Source organism: Nicotiana sylvestris, chromosome 5, assembly GCF_000393655.2.
Source record: "Nicotiana sylvestris chromosome 5, ASM39365v2, whole genome shotgun sequence".
NCBI lineage: Eukaryota > Viridiplantae > Streptophyta > Magnoliopsida > Solanales > Solanaceae > Nicotiana > Nicotiana sylvestris.
In genome coordinates, this window is record NC_091061.1 from 29,624,761 (window position 1) to 29,646,985 (window position 22,225).

The following is a 22,225-nucleotide window of genomic DNA, read 5'->3' on the forward strand; positions in this document are numbered from 1 at the left end:
TTGGCAGTACTCTTGTTGCAATGTACGAATCTTTCCAATCCGGGAACCAATTTTCCTTCAGTTGTTCCAACTCTTTGTTTTATTTCTTTAAACTTTATCTTCATTGCGATCTAATCCTTGATTCATTATTTCGAGGCATAACAACTTTCAGGATCTGGGCATGAAGTCCTCAAGCATGTCATGTTATTGAAATCTGCATTTAACAGAACTAAAAAGAGAATAAGAAAGAAAAAATGACAAGATTAAGAAAAAAGACATTCCCGGAAAATGAAATATTAATTTCATTTGATTTTTTTGATTTTTGATTTTTTTTATTTGATTGTTTTTTTCAAATTTTTGAATATAGAAGGGTTTGCATCAGAAAGTAAGACAATAAGGTAAAACATCTGGATCAGACCCTGAGATAATCCGGATGCAGAAAGGATAGCAAGACTGGCCACTAAGACTCCCATTTGATGGGGAACTTTCATGCTTGGCGACCATTTTTGGCTTTTCTTATATCTCAGCAAAGGCTGCAACGGCCTTCGGTGCCGGATCAAATTCCTCAGCTTCACAAATCATTCTGTCCATTGGCCCAATGTTGTGGGCAGACAAAAAATTGTTCATCACATCAGAAGCATCTTCATCCCGAAAAACGATTCTTTCAGTTTCAATCAAATCTTCAACTACCCTTTTGAGGGTCCAACGGTCCTCTGTACTGTGTCCCACTGCTCTAAAGTGGTATTCACATCTAGCATCAGCTCGGTGCGAGGGGGACTCGGGGTTCGGCCATTTCGGGGCTACTGGCTGCAATAGATCTAGCCTGATTAGCTTTTGGAACAAGCTTGAATACGATTCACCAATAGGGGTGAACTGATTCTTTCTGAAAGGCTCTCTTGGGCGAGGATTGTATCGGAGATCATTTGGTTGGGGATTATATGGAGCTAGGTAAGGATGTGCATTTCTGGGAGGTGGAGCTCGGTTTTGTGTGTAATGTTGTGGCCGTGTGCAAGGTTGCGCGTTCATCACTGCATACCAACAAAACCAACCACCTGAACAGAACCTGACTAATTTGCTCACACCACAACCTCGTTAGTTTTGAGACATTTAACACATAGGAAATCGCACGTTGGGGATGCAATGCACCTAATAGTTAAACATTTCTACCATGTGTTTGAACGGTTGCATGTTTCATCCCGGCCTTAACTAACCCTTTAAGTATGTACCTCTTTTCTTTTATTTCTACCTCTATTTAATCACTCTTGATTTTTTTCGTCTCTGTCGCTTTTTATTTTTTGGCATTCTCCTTTTTTTTGGTCACTCTTTTATTTTTTTGTCACTCTCTTTTTTTCTCTCTTTTTTTTCTTTTTTTTTTATTTTCTTTCTTTTTTTTAGTTTATTTTTTCCTCAGTTAATTCTATGATTATGATCGAATCCGATGGGGATTGCCTACGTATCATGACGCTGCATGAATCAGATCATTACGTAATTCAGAAAATCGATAATGGAGTAAATAAACTAGCTCTTTTTTTTTGTTGGAATTTTTGAAAGAAATGCTTAAAACAAGAAAGGAAATATTTTTTTGATTTTTTGAATTTTGATTTTTGTTTTTTTTTTAAAGAAAGACTTCTAAAAATTCATTTGCTTTTGATTTGAACTTTGGGAATTTTAAAAGTAAAAAGAAAATATTTTTGTTTGAATTTTCATTTATTTTGTCTTTTTCTAAAGAAGAAAGAAAAATATTTTGGGATTTTGAATGTTGCCTCTTAATTTTCGAAAGAGGGACTTTTTAAGAAAAATATTTTGGATTTCTGAGCTTTTATTTATTTACAAAAGCACTTCTAAAGAAAAGTGAAAATATTTTTGGACTTCAATTTCTTAAATTTGTTTTTGAAAGAAGGACATTTAAACAAGGAAAACATTATTGTTTTTGAATTTTTGGGAAAACTATTTCAAAATGAAAGAAACCCATATTTTGGATTTTGATTTTTTTTAAACATATGAAAGACTTTAGAAAGAAGAAAATATATATATATATATATATATATATATATATATATATATATATATATATATATATATTTGGGTTTTAAAAAAAATCTTTTTATTTTTATTTTCTAAGGAGATGGTTCTAAAGAAAGAATTAAAGGAAAATATTTTTGGATTTTTTTATTTAAAAATTGGGGCCGGAACCGATGAGGTTTGCCTACGTATCTCACATCCGGTGAGAATCAGACATGCGTAGTTCGGTAAAATTGGGTACCCTTTTTTTTAAATAATTCTGCTACACTAATTTTCTAAAGCCGGTCGCCAATGCAAGTAAGCTTTCCAAATGATGTATCAAGTAGCACATACGTGAACATGATGGTCTCAAGTAGGATACCTGTCTTATACGGACCCGGCCCCTGTACCGAGTTTCGCTAAGTCAAATGCATGTGATGCACATAGAGTGAACCTACTAGGAAAATCCGGTATGAGGTTTGTTCTCCTAGGTTTAAATCTTGGTGGAAAAGGTATCTAGACTGGCTTACTCGAGCGGACAACTCGAGCCGAAGAGGGTCAGTGTACCGGTAGCATTGCTTTCCGGCTTAACTGGTGGTGCTCCCCGCCTAAAATAGGTGTGATTAAAATCCTTCATCGGGTGACAAACACCTCGGCTATCTCAAAGAAAGCGGGCTATGTCAAGCAAATGCCCAGTTTTAATTCAAGAAGACTCGGGGGGGTGCGTGAGAAGACAGTTTATATGTACCGTTCAAAAATATCAAAGCGGTAAAAAGCAAACAAGTAACACATTATACCCAAATAAATCACAGTATATACAAAATTAATAAAGCCAAATAAAAGTCAACATGTACAAGCTCGAATTCTGGTTGTCCCCAGCAAAGTCGCCAGAGCTGTCACACCGCTTTTTTTACCCCTCCAAAAGATATAGATAATTATGTTATGGATTGTGGGTTAAAGAGTTTTTCAAATTAAAGTGACAAATTTGAAATAGGGATTATTTTATTTATAGAGTCGCCACTTGAAATTGATTTTTGCCGGTGTTCCAAGTCACCTTTTATTTGAATCCCTATTCAAAGGAAGGTTTAATTCTATTATTATTGGTCTGCGAAAACAAAGTCCGAATAAGGAATTCTGTTGACCGGGTAGAAGGTGTAAGGCATTCCCTGAGTCCCGTGGTTCTAGCACGGTCGCTCTATTGACTACATTTGGCTTGAATTAAACTTGGATAAACTGTGATTTATTTGATTTTTATGCTTTTCTTATGTCCGTTTTTATTTATTTTAAAAAATATTAAAGAAAAGATTTGAATAATAATCTACAACTTAACTAATGAGAGAAAATTATTGTTATGAGTACTAATTCAAAAGATGAGACTAATGAGAGAAAATTATTAATTGACATTGCTTAAAACTAGTAAGATGTGGGCTTGTCTTGACATTGAATGAGGCAGCCCACTATTGGGTTGATGGAGTCAAATGAGCTCATGTCCAAGACAAAATCCAAAAGCCCATATGTTTTTGGACTTTAAATCTGCAGATATGGCCTTTTAAAGCTATGTTACAGATTTGGCCCTATCTTGCTATTTGCAATCCATAGCCAACTATTTACAAAAATAAATTTACAGATTGTCTTTCTAATCTACAACTTAACTACCTTACTAAATAAGTATTTTTAATAGATAAAAAAAGATTATTGGGACTCTAAAATATTATTATAATAATAATAATAATAATAATAATAATAATAATAATAATAATAATAATAAAAACTTAGCTTGGTGACAACAAAGGGACAAATATGGCTACAAGGGTTCAAATGTTAATATATATGCTCCTTTCAGACAACCAAATGCCAATGGAATTATATCTAATGCTTTGAAAAAATAAAAATAATTAAAGATGCTTAACACAATTTAATTAACTAACATATCGTTATAACATTATCAAACATTCAAGAGCATATAAAAATGAATTACAATAGACCATATATCTGAACATTCAAGAGCATATAAACATTCAAGAGCATATATCTGAACATGCCACAGACCAAGCTTACATTCAGTCCACAGTTCTATAGATGTCCCAGGTACTAGCTTAGAAGGAACTAAATTCAGAATGTAATTTGAAGTTTCCAGGAAATATTCCAAAAATAAATAAGGCAAATCTGAATAACACGTCATTAGTCTATCCATATCCAAAAGAGACTTATTTCTTCTTTCTACTACACGACTCTATTATGGAGTTTACGGTGTAGTCAATTGAGATGTAATCCCTATTCTGATATGTAACTAAAAAACTCTTTAGAGAGATGCTCGCCACTACAATCAAATTGTAGTAACTTAATATATTTCTTTGGTGCTTCTCTATTTCAAGTCTTAAAAACCTTGAATTACTTAATTCATTAAGACTTACAGTGCATCAAATAAATATATTAATATTTTGAGTAATCATTTATGAACGTCATAAAATACTCAAAATCTATCTCTTACGAGTATGTTCATTTAACCATACAAATCAGAAAGGATTCATTCTAGCTTATCACTAGTTTTATTTCCTTTTAAAGGGAAACATCTTTTAGTCAAATTTCCTTCCAAACAGGATCCACAAGTTGGTAGTGCCTCTACTTTCAATGAACCTTAAGGTCCATACTTGACCAACTTGAAATCCTATCCAGATTAATATGACTTAGATAAAAGTGCACAGATAAGTTTTACTCAATTCTGAAGAACATATTCTCTTATGAGGTAGACTAATATTGTTCTGTTCAGGAGAGACATCAATATATAATAACAAGGTCATGCATTCATGTACCACAAGAGATAAAGTGTTTATTAAGCTCAATAACTCAAGAGTTATTCGAAAAATAAAACAAATATTCATCTCTTATTTTGCCCAGAAACCGGAATTAAATTCCTTCTAACAAAAGTACATATATTGCATCCTTAAAATTAATGCCTTATCACTAAAAGAAAATTTTAACAAGTAATACGACAAATTGCATAAAATCATTGTGGAGTTGAGATAAAAATATTAAATAGATCATAATAAGTCAAAACACTGAATAGTAAAATTCAGACTGCATTCAATATTTATATACATACATGCATCTGGAATAATAAATTTCGATGGGAAAAGAATTATTCATGCAAAGTATATTATATAATGCAAGAATTATACAATCCAAAAATAAATAGAACCAACTCAGATGGAGAGCATACTATTATTTTCAGTCAATTGTATATAACTTTTTAATACAAAAATTTTAAAACACACTACACATATATGTCATGCATCTTGAATAGCAATTTCGATGGGAAAGAACTACTCATGCAACATACATATGCAATGCCAGATTATTCACTCCAATAATTAAAACAGACCCAACTCAGATGGAGAGTATACTGTTAATTTAAGTCAAGTGAACATCATTTTTAATAGCTCTAGTTTCATTGATCCAACATGTATACTCAGATGGAGAGTAAGTACACGATATCAATTACTAGTATTTCACCTAGTGAGCTTACAATAAATTTATCCGATATGGAGGAAGACCTAAAGTCAACGCATAAATTTATTACTCACTTGAAATTAATAGTGGAAGACCATAGAAATATATTTCTATCACCACTTAATCATGATTGTATTGTAGTTACAAAATTGATTCAACCCTTTAAGCTCAGATGGAGAGTTAATACTGGTTATCAATAACTAGTAACTATAGCCAGTGAGTTCATAATAAATTTATCCGATATGGAGGAAGACCTAATGTCAACGCATAAATTTATTATCTCACTATAAATAAATAAAAATGAAGACCATAGGGGTTTATTCCCATCACCACTTTATCACAACCACGAACTTTTCTCTGAGGATTAAGTTCCATATTAAAAAAAATGCTCAATACCCATTTAAACAGTCTTAAAATACTAAAATTAATATTTCACACTGTATAGTGGTGATTATTGTTGACTGGACTATTTCTGATAAATCTACCAAATTTCATATCAATCAAAAATTGCGACCAAATTTGGAAAATTATCATTTTAAGCATTTTTTTAAGAATTTAAAATATGACCTACATTTTTTTTATCATATACCAATTCATGTCAAATCAACATGTGTTATCATGTTCCAGATTAGACATATAAAATGATAGAAAGAATGACTTTTCGTATGTAAATCACATTTTAATCCGTCAAACCTCCAAAAAACTCACCTAAACGATCCCAAATCGTCAAAATACGATGTGATTCACTGCATAGCAGTGAGTTCTTCTTAAATGATCGTTTCCAATTTCAGGTCATTCGGAGATCGTGAAATTCATGATCGCCAAAAACTAGACCAAATTCGAATAATTTTTTTTTTGGCGTAGTCAGGATTAAATCCATGTGATTTGCATTCTTGCTATATATCATATCAAGTTAAATCATCATGTTTCAGATTTAACACAAATATAGCCGATATATAAAGAATAATTTTTCATATTTATAACAAATTCAATTTAATAAACTGCTTGAAAACCCATCTAAACGACCTCAAAATGCCAAAAAAACAACATGATTCACTGCATAGCAAGGAGTTTTTTTTTCACTAGATCGTTTTCGATGAACCCACCAAGTTTCAGGTTAATCGGAGTCCGTCAAATTCATGACCACTAGCCTGTAACCAAACTCGGAGAATAACCGTTTTAAGTAGTTTCATGAATTAAAATAAATATGATATTGATTTCCATTCTCCTTATAATTACACTATGAGCTGAAGGCATATATTATTTTCTTCCTATTTCTAGGATATATAATATCTCCTTTTGCAATAAATTATCCTTTTATTAAATACATAAGAACCTGAGATATTATATTTTCTCTCGTTCAGTGAAAACCCCAATATCTCTTCTCATGGGTGGAGTTAGTTTCACTAGTACCCAAAGATAAATACTCTTTTTCTAGTTATGAACCTCCACCATTAATGTAGATTTCTCAAGGATAATTTTCACATGGTATATTAAACATATTTCAATGACTCAAATAAATAGACCATTTTGTGGATCCTACTTATTAATCATAATGCTCAATCCATGAATAGATATAATTTCACATGTACAAATTTACTAAGAATTTTTCATGAGTTCAAATAAACAAACCACTTCAGTGGTAACTATTTATTACTCATAAAATTCTCAATTTACAAGTGAATATATATTTAGCTCATAAAATTATTTTATGGTAGACCATAGCTTAAAAGTCATACCAACATTATAAAACTCATACAACATACCGTCATATTTCACTTAATTAGAACCTCCAATCAGAGAACAAAATTCTTCATCGAAAATCCAAACTAGTAATCACGTAGGGCATGAAAATATAAACTTAAATTTGAGAAATTTTTTTATGCACAAACATGCCAAACGCTCCAATCATTAGTCATCCAGGATATCAAATAGAGAATTTTACTTTCTTACAAAATAATTATATCATTACACAATATGAATTATACCTTGTAAGACCTAGTCAATAAAATCTTACACCTCTATTATTGAATTTAATACAACAACACGTTTATTTGCTAATAGTCAATGTGTAAACCTATTATATGACTAGTATTTAATCATGGGGACCATGGGGAGTCATCCCCAACACCATTGAATTAAAAAAGAATTAAAATTATTAAGAAATAATTTCCAGAAAATAGAAAAACATCCAAAACACAGTCCAAACGACCTCAAAACGCCGAAAATACCATGATTCACTGCTAAAGCAGTGAGTTTTTCTCACCACGGCGTTTCCGATGGACCCACCAAATTTCAGCTCAATCGGAGTCCGTCAAGTTCGCTGACCTCCGAAAATTCCGGCTATTCGGTCAAAAACAGGTTTTGCGTTTTTCTAGGGTTTACCCCAAAAAATTCAGATAATCTCAATCAAATATCAATAAGAAAACATATATCTCATGATTATAAGAATAATCCATAAATTATGCACAGTTAATTCACAAAACAGCAGTGCAGTTTTTCAGAAAACCACATATATATGTAATTCAAAAAATGCACATAAACACCATATTCTTGTTTCATGAAAAACTTAGTTATCTAATTAGATGTGAGTGAGCTCTGATACCAATTGATGGATTATTATATGCAGCGGAAGCAATCCCAGTATCAAAATCACATGTAATTTAGACAACTAGCATAAACGGGATTTCACGGGTTACCTCTTGAAGCGTGAACATATCTCTTCTACCACGTGAGCCTTCAGTTCCATAACTTCTCAATGGAATCTCCATCACCCGCACAATCGTGATCCTCGAACGTTCCACGGTCTTCTACTGTGTTACCCAAATAATACCCGAAAATAGCAATTTCGTGTGGGCGAAATTTCTAGGAAAACTTGGCTGAAAATTTCAGCCACCATGTACTCATCCCTCTAGGTGGAAAACCTTATGTATTTATAGCACAAGTTTTAAGGGTTAAGACCCTTTTCCAAAACCTGTTAGGTTTTCTTTTCCACCAGAAAAATGATTCCTTTATTTCCTATTATTTAGGCACAGTAGGGACCACAGAATTTAATTAACAAGGCTTCAATTATGGAATTAATTTCTAATTTTCGAAATTAATATCTACCATAATTAATTACGAATTATTCCACTAAAAATCCGTAATTGCACTCCTTATCCAATTTCGAAATTCATCCATTAAATCTTATTTAACTCCCCATATTAAGATTCAGATACTAATCAAGTAAATTAAATTACTGACGATTTAATTTATTGATTATTTCCTTTAGACTTTCGCTTAACTTATTTCATGTGTCGGATACAAAATCCACCGGCCGGGTTTACACATGCAAACTTATAAGCTTTCATAAAGGTATATCATCAATCTCTAAACCGAGACATGGATTCCATCAACTAACTATTATTTCGCCAATGTATATTATTATTATCCAATTTACCAGGCATATTGACCCACGAAAGAATCTCGCCTTTTAATAAATCAAAACAATAATAATATACACAACTAATAATAATTATATCAAGATTAAGAGTATAAGTACATTTAATGGCTAGAGAGTTTATTTTATTAAGTCAGTATAAAATACTTATCTCTACCTGGTCCGTTCAATACATACAAAATGTACTAGCACAAGAAGTTGGAATTAAACCATTCCCATAATCAAGATTAATTATATTTAATCTTGTGCTACAATCATTCCTGATGGTTTGTCCAATTCCACCATTAGATTGTGAACTCAAACTTTATACTTATAAGAACCGATGATTTAATCTTCCGTGTATAAGCTAAACTCTATACACTAAATCATCTACTATATAAGCAAAGGACACAGACTATTATATGATCTATTTAAAAATTTATTAAAACTGAATAAACAATTATTTCATAATAAATACTATATCTAAACCAAACTCATGGTTAATAGTATATATCCCAATAGAACATTCATTTGAAATTTAGTTAAGTAACTGAGCTTTGTGTGACTATTCACTTAATTTTGGTGCAACCTACTCGAGCTTTTAAGGGATAAAAGTCTAGGGCTTTAGTCTTTAGGGAATATAAGACCAATTATGTCGTCTTTTTATTTTTTTGGATAATCGAGAAATATCGAGGCTAGTGACTCACAGTTAGAAACTCAAAGGATAGTAAGCCCGCCCCTTTACACACCCGAGGTGTGAGCTAGTGGTCAATGAAGTGCAAGGAGAATTGAGACCTTCAAATTTTAGTGGTAGATAAAAAAATTAGGTGATTTTTCTCATTTGTCTAAAACTTGGTGGAATAAGTTATTGGTATCTGTGCTAGTGGGAGATAATAGACATATGGGGAATAGTCGAGTTGCGTGAAAGTTGGCGTGGATACCACTATCATAAGAAAAAAAACCCGTACCTCTACTATTCTCCACTTAAATACCAAGATGTGGAGGGTTCGAATCTGTGACGTGGGCCATCCATAAATCACCCACTAGACTCTTGCCGCTAGACCAAAGCCTCGGGCAAATTACCTCTTTCTCATTTTGATCTTTCCTTTTTCTTTTTTCTTTTTAATACATTGAAACAGTAAAACCCTATCTTTTTCCCTTTTAACATGTTACTTTTTGTTGAGTTCGGATCCAAAGTAACCCTTAAAAACTCTTAAAGAAGCATAGTAATGTGAAAAAAAGGGAACCAAATTACAAATAGCGCATGGTAGGCATGCTTTTATAAGCCTGGCCAAACGTCCCAGCTTAACATTTGGTAATGTTTGAGGTAGACCATTCTGCATATATTCTTCAACTTCTCTTCCATTTTTATCTCTTCTTTAGCTTTCTCTTTCAGATTAGTTATGTCGCAGGCGTCCCAAAGTTCAATGACATCCACAGAACCTGATGTAATACTGTAAGTTGAAGACCTCCACAACAATCCTGTATTAACACAACACAGTTGTCCGAACATCTGAACAAGGATATTACAGATGCACAGAGTGAAGAAGATGACAGTGACTACCCAGCAACGCCAATGAGTCAGGCGATGAAGTACCCTTTATAGAGTCAGACGACGAAGAAGAGGAGCCAACGCCTATATTTTCATATATGTGAAGTTCTACTCTGCATTTTAAAATAAAAATGTTTATTACTGTGTATTGAGGTGCACATGGTTGCACTTGCCTTCTTAAAGTCTATTGTATTTGAGTATAGTGGACTAAAGTTTTCCTGGCCTAACTCAGGGATTCGTATGGTCTGGTTCTAGATAACCATTTTTCAGCCTATAATGAGGCTTACACTTATTGTGCGTATGCTTTCGTGAGCCAAGGGTCTATTGCTTTCGTGAGCCAAGGGATTCGTATGGTCTGATTCTAGATAACCATTTTTCAGCCTATAATGAGGCTTACACTTATTGTGCTTATGCTTTCGTGAGCTGAGGGTCTATTGGAAATCTCTCTATCCTCACAAGGTAGGGGCAAGGTCTGCGTACACACTACCTTCCCCGGACCTCACAATGTGGAACAATACTGGGTATGTTGTTATTGTTGTACTTCTATGTTAGAAACAGATGAACTTCAAATACAAATGAATCTGAACTCTTTGATGCTGTATAGAGTCTAGGATGTTGATAGTGTCTCTCCACAGTTATAATGTTTATTCTCCACAATTTGGATTCAATTCATTTGTTGGAAGAGATACTCCTTTACCTATTTGTTGGGTTTTGCACTAAATAGTTCTAGTTGATTCATTTTAAAACTCTTTGTATGTTTCTGGCTTTCTTTATCTTTTGCGACTATCTTTTTAATCAAAAAGTGGAATTTCGGTCAAATCTTTAATTTAGAAGTACCCGGGTTACTGATAATCAAAAAATGTATAAGAGAAAGTAATTTGACCAGCATTAAGATAATTAGAAGAAGATAAAGTAAACCAATGTATTCAGATAGTCTTTTTTTTGTTGTCCTTACAATTGACTCATCCTTTCCCTTTTATAGCTATTTTGGAAATATTCGTTTTGCCTTTGTCATAATAAGGCCATTATAGACAATTAAAGACATTAAATGCTACGTTATATAATCATTGTATTTTAATACAGATTCTCTAAAGTTTTTAGTATTTAATGCTCATTAAATACTGTATTTGTACTCTCTTGTGCTGTCAGATTCATTTTCCTTGATTCTTGGACTTAAATAGGTACGGGCGTTGAATCTTTTGAGTATCCGCTCGTGTTTCATCTTATGTCTCTGCTCGTATCTGTTGCAACTCATTCCTCTTTGCCAATCATAACTCTTTGACCAGTCTACGTGTTATGACACGTCATCTTCCAATCACTTTAATATGTAAACTCAATTTTTCCCAATACAGATAGTCCCCCCACTTGCCATTTATTCATCAATTGAATATTTGGGAAGTGGAAATCATTAAAACGGGAATTTTTGTCACCATTAATGCTATAGCAGGATCAACGCTTCATTTTGTCACTTCCATTTAATGCTCTTCACGCGTGGCACCCCTTTAGTGGTTCTGCAACTTTGCAGCGCTTTTTAGGGCTTTTTCACGGCTTCACTGATCACGAAATGTCAGTTCTCATTATGACTTTTCCATCATTGCACCTTTTCCTTTGACGGTTGCTTCGCAGTATAAATATAGTTTTCTTCTTTGTCTTTATCACATAAAGTTCTCGAAATATTCAGTTCTTGAATCTTTGTTTGTTTCTTCCGCGTACTATCATGTCTTCATCAAACCCTAACTCTAGAAGGGTCCCCAAGTTGATAACTTCACTAATGCCCCCAATAGGAGCAGAAGGGGAGGTAGGCTTCGTAATTTAGGATCTTCTTCCTTGCGTGATTCTTCTCTTCCTTCGCCTAGTTCTGGCCCTTCTTCTAGAACTAGAGGTTCTCTTTCACACAGATCTTCTTCTAGAGGTAAGAAATCTTCTAAACATCTTCGTGAACATTTAGTAGCGGAGATAGTTCCTGCGGAACTATCTTTCTATAATGACAGAGAATCTTTTAAAAATCAAGTATGTTCTTTAAATTGTGCTGATATCTATCCCACTCAAATCACTGAAGGTTTGATTTCTTTAGTCCGTGGAGACTGCCATTGGAGTCATGATTTTCCTATCATTATTCCCAATCCGAATCAAAGAATTACCTCTTACTTAACCGGATTTTCCTTTGTCTATACGTACCCTTTCACATTAGGATTCAAACCTGCTATTGATCCTATTATTCTCGAGTTCTGTCATTTCTTTGATGTTTGCTTAGGTCAAATTGGCCCAATAATATGGAGGGATGTTGCCCATTTGAGGCATTTGACCAACATAGCCAGTGTGCCTTTTACTTTCCCACATCTAATTCATCTTTACTCCTCTAGACTCTTTCGCAATGGTGTTTTTACGCTAGTAGCCAGGAGCAAAAGAGTTCTAGTTAGCCCTGAAGATGACAAAGACCGTGACTGGTATGCCAGATTTGTTGCTGCCCCCACTGTTGGTATAGTGGGTGATGAAAACGTTCCCTTCCCTGAGAAGTAGAATTTTGCACATGAGTCTTCTAACTTTCTCGTACCTTTTTCTTCAATTTTGTTGATTTTTCTAATTTTACTTTTCTTTTCTAGCAACCATGAGAGTTGTGGAAGATGTTCTCAATTTCTGTGATTGGGTAGGAAAGCTACTGAGTATTGCACCAATAGATGGTAGATCCTGGAAGACTTTTTCCCAATATTTTGGTTGGAAAGTAAAAACTCATGGTAAGAGCTTTTATTTTATTTTACATATTGTTCTTTCCTAAACTTATCTCAATCCTTCTTTCTATCAGGATTTGCCATTCGAGGAGTTACTGTTGAGGCAATTGCGGCTTCTCATATCTCTTTGGAAAGGGCTCAAGAAATAATTCTGGGCTCTTCGTCGAAAAGAAAAGCTGTTGATGACCAAGATTACGAAGAAGAGGAAGACGGAGGTTCCTTGGTAACAAGGCCACGGGCTCGTAGACGCATTATTTTCGATGATGAAGCAGAAGCATCCCCCTGCTATTCTATTCCTCTTACCGAATCTGTTGAAGCCCTGGTAGTGATCCCTGATGATATTGATGATGTTCCCGCTGCTGCTCATGATTCTGTTGAGCAGCATTTTGACCGCGGGTTGGGTGGTGAAAGTTTAAGTCCCGTTTCTGATGAAGCTCCCTTGGCTTCTTTTTCTCCTCCCGTGCCTGTGACTCCTACTTTGTCGATTATGGCTGCTTCCGTTCCTCCCCAGGCTGTTTTTACTACTTTTACTATTCCTCCTTCGGCAATTCCTCCTCCACCTACTCACCGTGCTGAGGTTGGCTCCTCAAGTAGGAGTGGGCTATGAGGCAAGTGATTATTGAAGTCCCCGCTGAGGGCAACCTTTTAAGGAAATCGGGTCAAGCAGATGTGTGGCTAAAGCCTTTAATTAGTCCTGTTGAGAGAGCCAAGCTAGAGAGCCATAGATCTTTGACCTTGATGAATGACATTGTGCATGCTTCTTTAAAGGTATTCCTTTTTTCTAACTTTTACTTTGTCATTTTTCTATCTTTGGGATTCTCATTTCCTTTCCTTTTCCCTTTTTAGGCCAATCTCATCGGCACGAAGATGATGAAAAGGGTTACCCTCTCAGAGCAGCTAGTGCGTGATTACCAATTGGAGGCATATAATTGGAAGGAACAGTATGAAAGTCTTCAGATTGACGTGGAGTACTTAGAAGAAAGTAAAAGTACCTTGGAGAAGCAGGTGCGGGCTTTGACTTCGGAATTGGCAGTTGAAAAGGTTTCCTCCAGTCAAGCAGACAAGGAAAAGGCTCGTCTTGAAACTTCTTTTTCCGAGCAGCTTTCCAAGGCAAGTGAAGATATTAGAGAGTTGAAGGCTCTCTTGGATGCAAAAGAAGCCTATGCTGGTGAACTCGTGCAGAATTTGACTCGAGCCCAAGAAGACCTTCGGGTTTCTTCTGATAAGGTTTGTTCCTTAGAAAATTCCCACTCCTCTCTTCAAGCTTCTTATGAATCTGCCTTGGCTGAAAATGAAAAGCTAAAGAACGAAATTGCTGACTGGGAAAGGGATTATGAGATACTTGAAGATAAGTCTGCTATTGAAGTGAGTTGGGCGTTTTTGAATTCCCGCTGTGATACCCCTGTTGAAGCTAGCCAAGAGAATTTTAACTTGGAATCTGAGTTAGCTAAGATCAATGAAACTATTGAGAAGACTCAGCAGAACCAAGATTTTACTTCTCCCATGGCCGAAGTTTCCGCAAATGTTGAAGATGATACGGGTATCCCCACTCCTTCAAGCCAAGTTGAACTCGATGTTGTTGATGTACCTGCTTCAGTTCCTTCATCTTCTCAGTGACAAGTTTAAGTTGTTTGAATTCCTTCGTGTCTCTTTTTTTCCTTTTTGGAAAATTGTGGTTAAAACCCTTGGTCTCATTTGAGGGTTTGTATTGGAAACTTAAGTCCCCAGACCTTTTATGGGGCAATATGTATAAACAATTTTCAGTTTATGACTAAGTTCATACTTAACCTAAGCTTTTTAATATTAAGAAGTTTTTTGTTGCTATTTGAACTTCTGTTTTGTTTATTCTTGCCTTTATTTCTAAGGACTTACTGAATAAATTGCATTTTTGCTCTTCAAAAAATGCATTTGTTAACTTCATGAATACTTAAATTAATCATGAATTTTATAAAAGATGGCCTTTTTATATTCGACACTTAATGAAGAAGACGTCTCAACTTCATAACGGTGTTAATATACGATAAAAGAAATAGGAATACACATGTTTCTTGAAATAACTTTGACAAGTTTTTACTTGAACTTTGTCTAGTTTTGAATAACACTTTACATGTATTTGAATTACATCTATAACTTTCTCGTAACTGGTTTTCTTATAACAAATTTAAAAAAGAAAAATAAACACGATGTTTTTATTTATAACCCGTTTCAGTACATTGCCTTTACCTTAGCTATGGTAAGGTCTTTCTTTAGGCTTAGTACATTGCCTTTACCCTAGCTATGGTAAGGTCTTTCTTTAGGCTTAGCTCGTGACTTTGCTCTGTACTTGACTCATTCATTGAGTGAACTTTTCAGGCTTGATCTTTGATTATTTCCCAATCTTCTTTGCCTTCTTTATACACATGCCTGTGTATATTATATAGTCCCCCAAGTATTTGAGCGTTGAAGTATGAAGCCTCGAGCACTTGATTGTTCCTCTCATTTGGTCCTTTCCCTGAAAAGGAAAAACATACAGGACTCAGAGGTGTGATTATAGATGAAGACTGCTTAGCCCGTTTGAATTTCTATCAGAATAATTGTAACCCTAGACCGGAAAGTTTAATTTATTCCACGTGCCTTGTAGGTCGTGATTCATCATTTAGTACGGGCTAGCTTTTTGCCTATCATCTAAAATCATTAGTAAAATTTAACAATTCAAAATTTAAATTTTAAAATACAGATACCTAACCGTGGGTATTCCTTAGAAATAGTATCTCTTCAGGTGAACAACATTCCAATGTGAAAGTATCTTCCCATCCATTGTTTCCAGCTCGTATGCTCCTTTACCTGCAATATCATGAATCCTATAGGGTCCTTCCCATGTTGGACTTAATTTCCCTACATTAGCTGCCTTCATAGATTGAAAAATCTTTTTGAGCACGAAGTCCCCAATTTTGAAGAATCTTAGGCGTGCTTTTCGGTTGTAGTATCGTTCTATGACCTGCTTTTATGCTGCCATTCTTATCAGTGCAGCTTCCCTTTTTCCTTCAAGTAAATCAAGATTTATGCGCATTTCTTCGTTATTAGACTCTTCTGATGCTTGTGTAAATCTTGTAGTTGGCTCTCCTATCTCAACTGGAATTAAAGCTTCAGCTCCGTAAACCAATGAAAATGGTGTTTCTCCTGTACTTATTTTTGTTGTTGTGCGGTATGCCCATAAAACACAAGGTAACACTTCTGGTCAATTACCTTTGGACTCCTCTAAACGTTTCTTTAAATCGTTGATAATGATTTTGTTTGTTGACTCAGCTTGCCCATTACCCCCCGGATGATAATGTGTGGATGTAATTTTTTGATCTGCCAACTTTGAAAGAACTCTGTGATTTTCGTGCCTATAAATTGAGGGCCGTTATCACACACGATTTCCTTTGGCACACCGAAATGGCATATGATATTCTGCCAAATGAAATCTCTAACTTCTTTTTCTCATACCTGTTTGAATGCTCCTGCTTCCACCCATTTAGTAAAATAGTCAGTGAGTACGAGCAAGAACTTTACCTGTCCTTTTGCCTGTGGTAGTGGACCCACGATATCCAATCCAAGGTTAAGTTATTAAAATTTACCTCATTTTTGTTTGGATCGAGCACTGAATGAAACAAATGAATTACGGAAACATTTTTATTGCTTGCCACGTCTGCTGCAGATGCGAGATTGGCTAGGGCGTCCGCCTCGACATTTTCATCTCTTGATATTTGCATAACTTTCCAAGTCTGGAATTGCCTGATCAGATCCTGTACCTTCTCTAAATATTGTTGCATTCGTGCTTCCCTGGCTGTATAAGTCCCCAACATTTGGTTAACCACTAGCTGCGAATCGCTTTTGATTACAATCTGATTAATGTCGAGTTCCCGTGCCAGTTCTAAACCTGCAATTACAGCTTCATACTCTGCTTCATTGTTAGTTATAGAATGACATTTAATGGCTTGTCGAGTGGTTTCACCCGTAAGTGGTACCAAAACAATTCCCAAGCCTGCACCCTTCACATTAGAAGAACCATAAGTGAATAAGGTCCAAATTCCCGGATTAGAGCTGTTGAACACTTGCAATTCTTTTTCTGCTTCCAATTGCATTTCTTGGCTAAAATCAGCCACGAAATCTGCTAACACTTGAGACTTAACCGCGGTTCTAGGTTGGTATGTGATATCATATTCACTTAATTCTATAGCCCACTTGGCTAACCTACCTGACAACTCATGCTTGTGTAATATATTGCGTAATGGATGAGCAGTTACTACAGCAATAGAATGACATTGAAAATAAGGCCTTAATTTTCTAGATGCCATGATTAATGCAAGTACAAGCTTTTCTAATTGAGGATACCGCGTCTCTGTATCTAATAAAGATTTGTTGACATAATAGATCGGAGATTGTTTACCTTGGTCCTCACGGACTAAAACAGCACTTACCGCTACTTCTGAGGCAGCAAGGTAGATGAGCAGTCTTTTCCCAACCTTTGGTTTTGCAGTAATGGCGGACGGTCCCTTGAAGCATATGTAAAAAATGTGAGAAGAAGAGAGAGTGAAAGCAATGCTTGTGAGAACACAAATTTAACTCCATAGCTTTTAGAAGCAATGGTTGTAAGAACATAGATTTTGAATTTGCAAGAGCTAGTGTTTTCAAAATATATACAATATGGGCTAAGTCGGGTAAAACTTAAAAACATGGGCTATTTTTTGTTATGGTGTGAAGTTATGTGTATTTTCTTGTAATTCTTTCTTTCTAAAACATACTTGTTGGTAAAATTATTTGACATTGTTTTTGTGAGTAATTGTTTTCTTAAACGTCAAATTTTTAAATCAAATGACGAAAAATGACTTGCGCATTTTTAATCACTTGCGTAATATATACACGTAATTAGTTATTTTCCTCTGCGTATATATTTAATTCTTAATGCATATCACTTAGTTATTTCAACCAGCACATTACTACTCCCTTATCACATTCCCAATATCATTTTACTCCTAGTATAAACTACCTAACTTACAACCTAAAACACCAGAAAGTGATTAATAAAATACTTCCTTAGTTTATAAATACCAAATGCACCATTGTTGAAAGTGCAAATATATAATATTCTAGTTAAAAATGAAGCCACCTTTTCCACATTTATTAAATATTCCTTAAACAAAGAGAAAAGGAGAGTATCCAGAGCGTTACGCGGTTGAAAGACCAATTTGTTTCTTCATGTTTATAAATATATTGATATGGTCGTCCTACCATATTAATATTAATTCATACTTCCAGTCTCCCTAATTTACGTTATATAAAAGAACAGTAGGACCATTCCACTTTTGCCCCGTGGGAAATTTGGTAATTATTGCAGCATCTACGTTTAGTTCATAATATTTGACTCGATAAAGCACCAGTGCATAAATTAAAAGAAGAAAATTATGAAGAAAAAAAAACAACTAGAGAAGGAATTTGCATTGAACAGGTATTCTAAAATAAGTGGGCGTTTGGACATAAGAATTGTAAAATTTCGAAAAGAAGTGAACTTTTTTTCAAGTGAAAATGGTATTTAAAAATTAGAATTGTGTTTGAACATGAATACAATTTTGGGTTGTTTTTGAATTTTTGTACGTGCTGAAGTGAAGATTTTAAAAAATATTTTTTTGGGGTTTCTCAAATTTTTAAAAATTTTTAAAATTCATCTTTAAGTGAAAATTGAAAATTCCATGACCATACACTGATTCTGAAAAAAGTGAATTTTTTTCGAAAAAATAAAATTTCTTTTATGGCCAAACAGGCCCTAAGATTCCCATAGGTAGTCAAATATTTTATATAATTTCTTTCTAAAACTATTCCACGTACGGTGCATGTATAGTTGATTTAATTGAAGAAATTATTTTCTTAGAGGAAAATATTTTACACCAAACAGGAGAAATGATTTATGCCATCGATAAGGATGATCAAACACTATTTCTATGATATTTTATAATGAATTAAATTAAGTTATATGCACTGACAATAAAATTTATTTACATTATTATCGTAATTTAATTGGCATATAATATATTACTACTCTAGGTTTACTATAAAGAGTTATCGATTATTGTACGTCGTCAACTAATATGATGATATGGAAAATCAATATACTGTCATTGTACAAAACGATAACTTGACCTTTTTATAGTACACGTTACCCACCTTAACTTTTTTTTGGTAACTAAAACTTATGGTTTGAAATCTGTCATATCACTTCGTGTGGCTATAAATATTTCTTATTAAGAAAATATTGAAAGTTGTCAATCTTTTTGAAATGAGTAAATAAGAAAATAGTAACAATCTGATGACTATTTTATATCCAAAAATATGTACGGCTCATTCAAATATGCAGTTTGGACAGCTGTCCTAAACTTGCACTACATAGTATCAAAACTACTGTTTGTCTAAATTTTTTGGTAACATTTGATATATCTGTTTCTCTACAATAATATCATACCAAATACACCAGAGTTAAAGTGTGTGTGTATATATATATATATATAAAAACACGCAGCTACAACCTCATGCTAAACACATGGCTAGCCGAAAACCAAAAACCAAAACAAAAAACATAGTTTTCATTTTTGTTTGACCAGTTATATTGAATCCTTAAACAAACAGAACACGAGTACCTCGTTTAAAATGCAGCCACCTTTTTTTGCAAAGACTTTCTCCAATGCATGATTGCTTGGCAACAAACATATCCTTTTCAAACAAAAAAATAATGTTTTAATTAATGTACATTTCGAGCCAAAATATCCCATTTGTCCTGGTAATTAACGCTAGTCTCTGTCATTGACTCATTTATTGCAACAACCATGATCATGATCATGAATTCTTGTCACTTTCTATGTAAGAAAACACCAATCTTCTACCACCTCCCTACTATGAAACCCCATCAAGACGACTTTAGTATAGGGTTTATTATTATTCTAAAAAATTATATTCTTACTGTTCACTTTTAATTGTTCATTTTTAACTTTATAATCTCTTTAAGAAAAAAAAATAAAGTATTATAATTTTATCAATAATAATGATAGCATTTTCATAAGTCTTGAAAATGATTTAGAAAATGAGTAGTTAATAATAAGGGTAAAAAAGAAAAAAGATTGTCTTTCTCTTGATTTAGTATACTTCTTCCCTTCACTTTTACTTGTTCACTATTGACTTTGTACATCTCTTATGACATAATAGACAAGTAAAAGTTAATATACTTTTAGTATAGCGAACGCATGAAAATGAACAGAAGGACTATATAATTATTAATATATCTAGCAAGTAAAAATAATAGAAAAATTAGATAAAAATACAAAGCTAGAACAATGAAATTAACCTGATTGTAAATATTTATAATTCACTACTTAGGGTAATTATCTTGATTTTATTACCTCTTTTTCCTCACAAGCCACGTCGGTTATAAACACAAAAATTCTCTTCCTCTTTTAACAAAATTTTATAGTACTTTTTTTTATCTTAATTAAATATTTTTTATGTATATAACAAAGTACTAACTATACATCTAGTCAAACTCTTGAGAAATGGGCCCTCCAAATTTGTGGGGCCTAAAGCACTTGCCTTTGCCCACCCCTCAACCCCACCCCCTCCCTCTTCTTCCCTTTATATCTCACTCTTTTATCCATCTTTTCTCTCACAACACATTCATACAGCCTTCCCCCTTCGAAGGTTGAAGTTTTTGTAAATATCAACAACATTTTCTATGTGAAAAGAATTAGGAAACCATCAAGCTTTAAAGTATATATGAGAGCTTGAAAGGCCAGAAAGCTTGAATTCCTTTTTGATCTGTACAATATTTTCAGCTCAAAGCCGAAATAGGAAAAGCTGCAAGGACCACGGCTAGGCCTGACTTTTGACAAGACCTCGCTCATTCTCGCTTATGTTAATAAGATTCAATTATCTTTTTGTAACCATAAGTATAACACGTTGAATTAGTGGCTAATCCAATCACAAGTTTACGGGTTTGGCAGAGTTTAGTGCTTCGATCCTTTTTATATGTATATGTGCGAAAAACAATTATAGACCCTCAATTCAAAAGTCACAACGTCTAAATTCTAGATTCTGTCACTGCAGTTCATGAGTATGTCTCAGCATCTTCATCTAGCAAACCCTAACATTCAAGGCAAAGAACATGTCAAGAATTCTCCGACGAACTTTTCTGATCATGATCCACCGGATTCTTTTTGGCTTTCTAAAGATTCAGAACGTGATTGGTTTGATCAAAATGCAGCCATGCAAAGGAAAACCTCAATGAAGTTTGCATTTTCATGCAAATCCAAGAAAAATTCCAAGGCACTCTTGTCTTACCATTCTTTCTCATCTTTAAACCAAAAACCAAATACATCATTTTTTGCACTCCCAAAAACTCGAAAATCTTTCTCGTCCGATGGAAATCTTCGGGTCAACAAGGTGGCAAAGTCAAAATTTCGGTTCACTAGAAGCCGGTCTGAACCGGTAAGAAAGATGATGATGCGAGTAACTGAACCGGGTTCTCCAAAAGTGACCTGCACCGGAAGGATCCGCCGGTCGAAATCAAAGAAAGACAAGGCAATAAGAACCGGGTTCTGGAAAAAGGTGAGGGCTGCACTGAACATCCGGTCTGGAGCAAAAGGAGTGGATAGTGTAGGGACCGCTGAACCGGCCGGTTCTCCGGTTCTGAAGCGGTTGGCGACCCGTCGAAGGTCAGAGTCATAGTTTTCCTTTTTTATTTTTGAATTGAACTTGTTTTTGGGACGTTGAATCGAAGAAGTTTTTTATATTATTTTTCTACGATAGACATTATCTATATGTTTGGAGAATTAAAAAAATAGGAGTTTGGCTTGTTATGCTACTAGCTGTTTTTTTGGTTGTTACGAAAGATATTCTCAAAGTAGGTGAAAGATTATATATTGGCCACGTTGAATGATTGAGCTGGGGTTTGTCTGTTATGCAATCAAAAACTAAACAAGAAATTGGAGTTGATATATCTCAAGTTTGACATTCGATTAAGAAAAAAATATT

The 22,225-nt window shown here is 34.3% G+C and overlaps 1 protein-coding gene across 1 annotated transcript; it reads left to right on the forward strand.

The window, feature by feature from the left end:
* The first annotated feature begins 21,307 nt into the window (after positions 1-21,307).
* LOC104216942 (uncharacterized) lies at positions 21,308-21,919 on the forward strand. Its single transcript, XM_009767073.2, has one exon. It carries the CDS (start codon positions 21,308-21,310, stop codon positions 21,917-21,919), a length of 612 nt encoding a protein of 203 aa, XP_009765375.2.
* Positions 21,920-22,225: the final 306 nt, after the last annotated feature.

Bases quoted from the DNA above. Each gene is read 5' to 3' on its own strand.
- LOC104216942 (XM_009767073.2), top strand. From the start codon at position 21,308: ATGTCTCAGCATCTTCATCTAGCAAACCCTAACATTCAAGGCAAAGAA.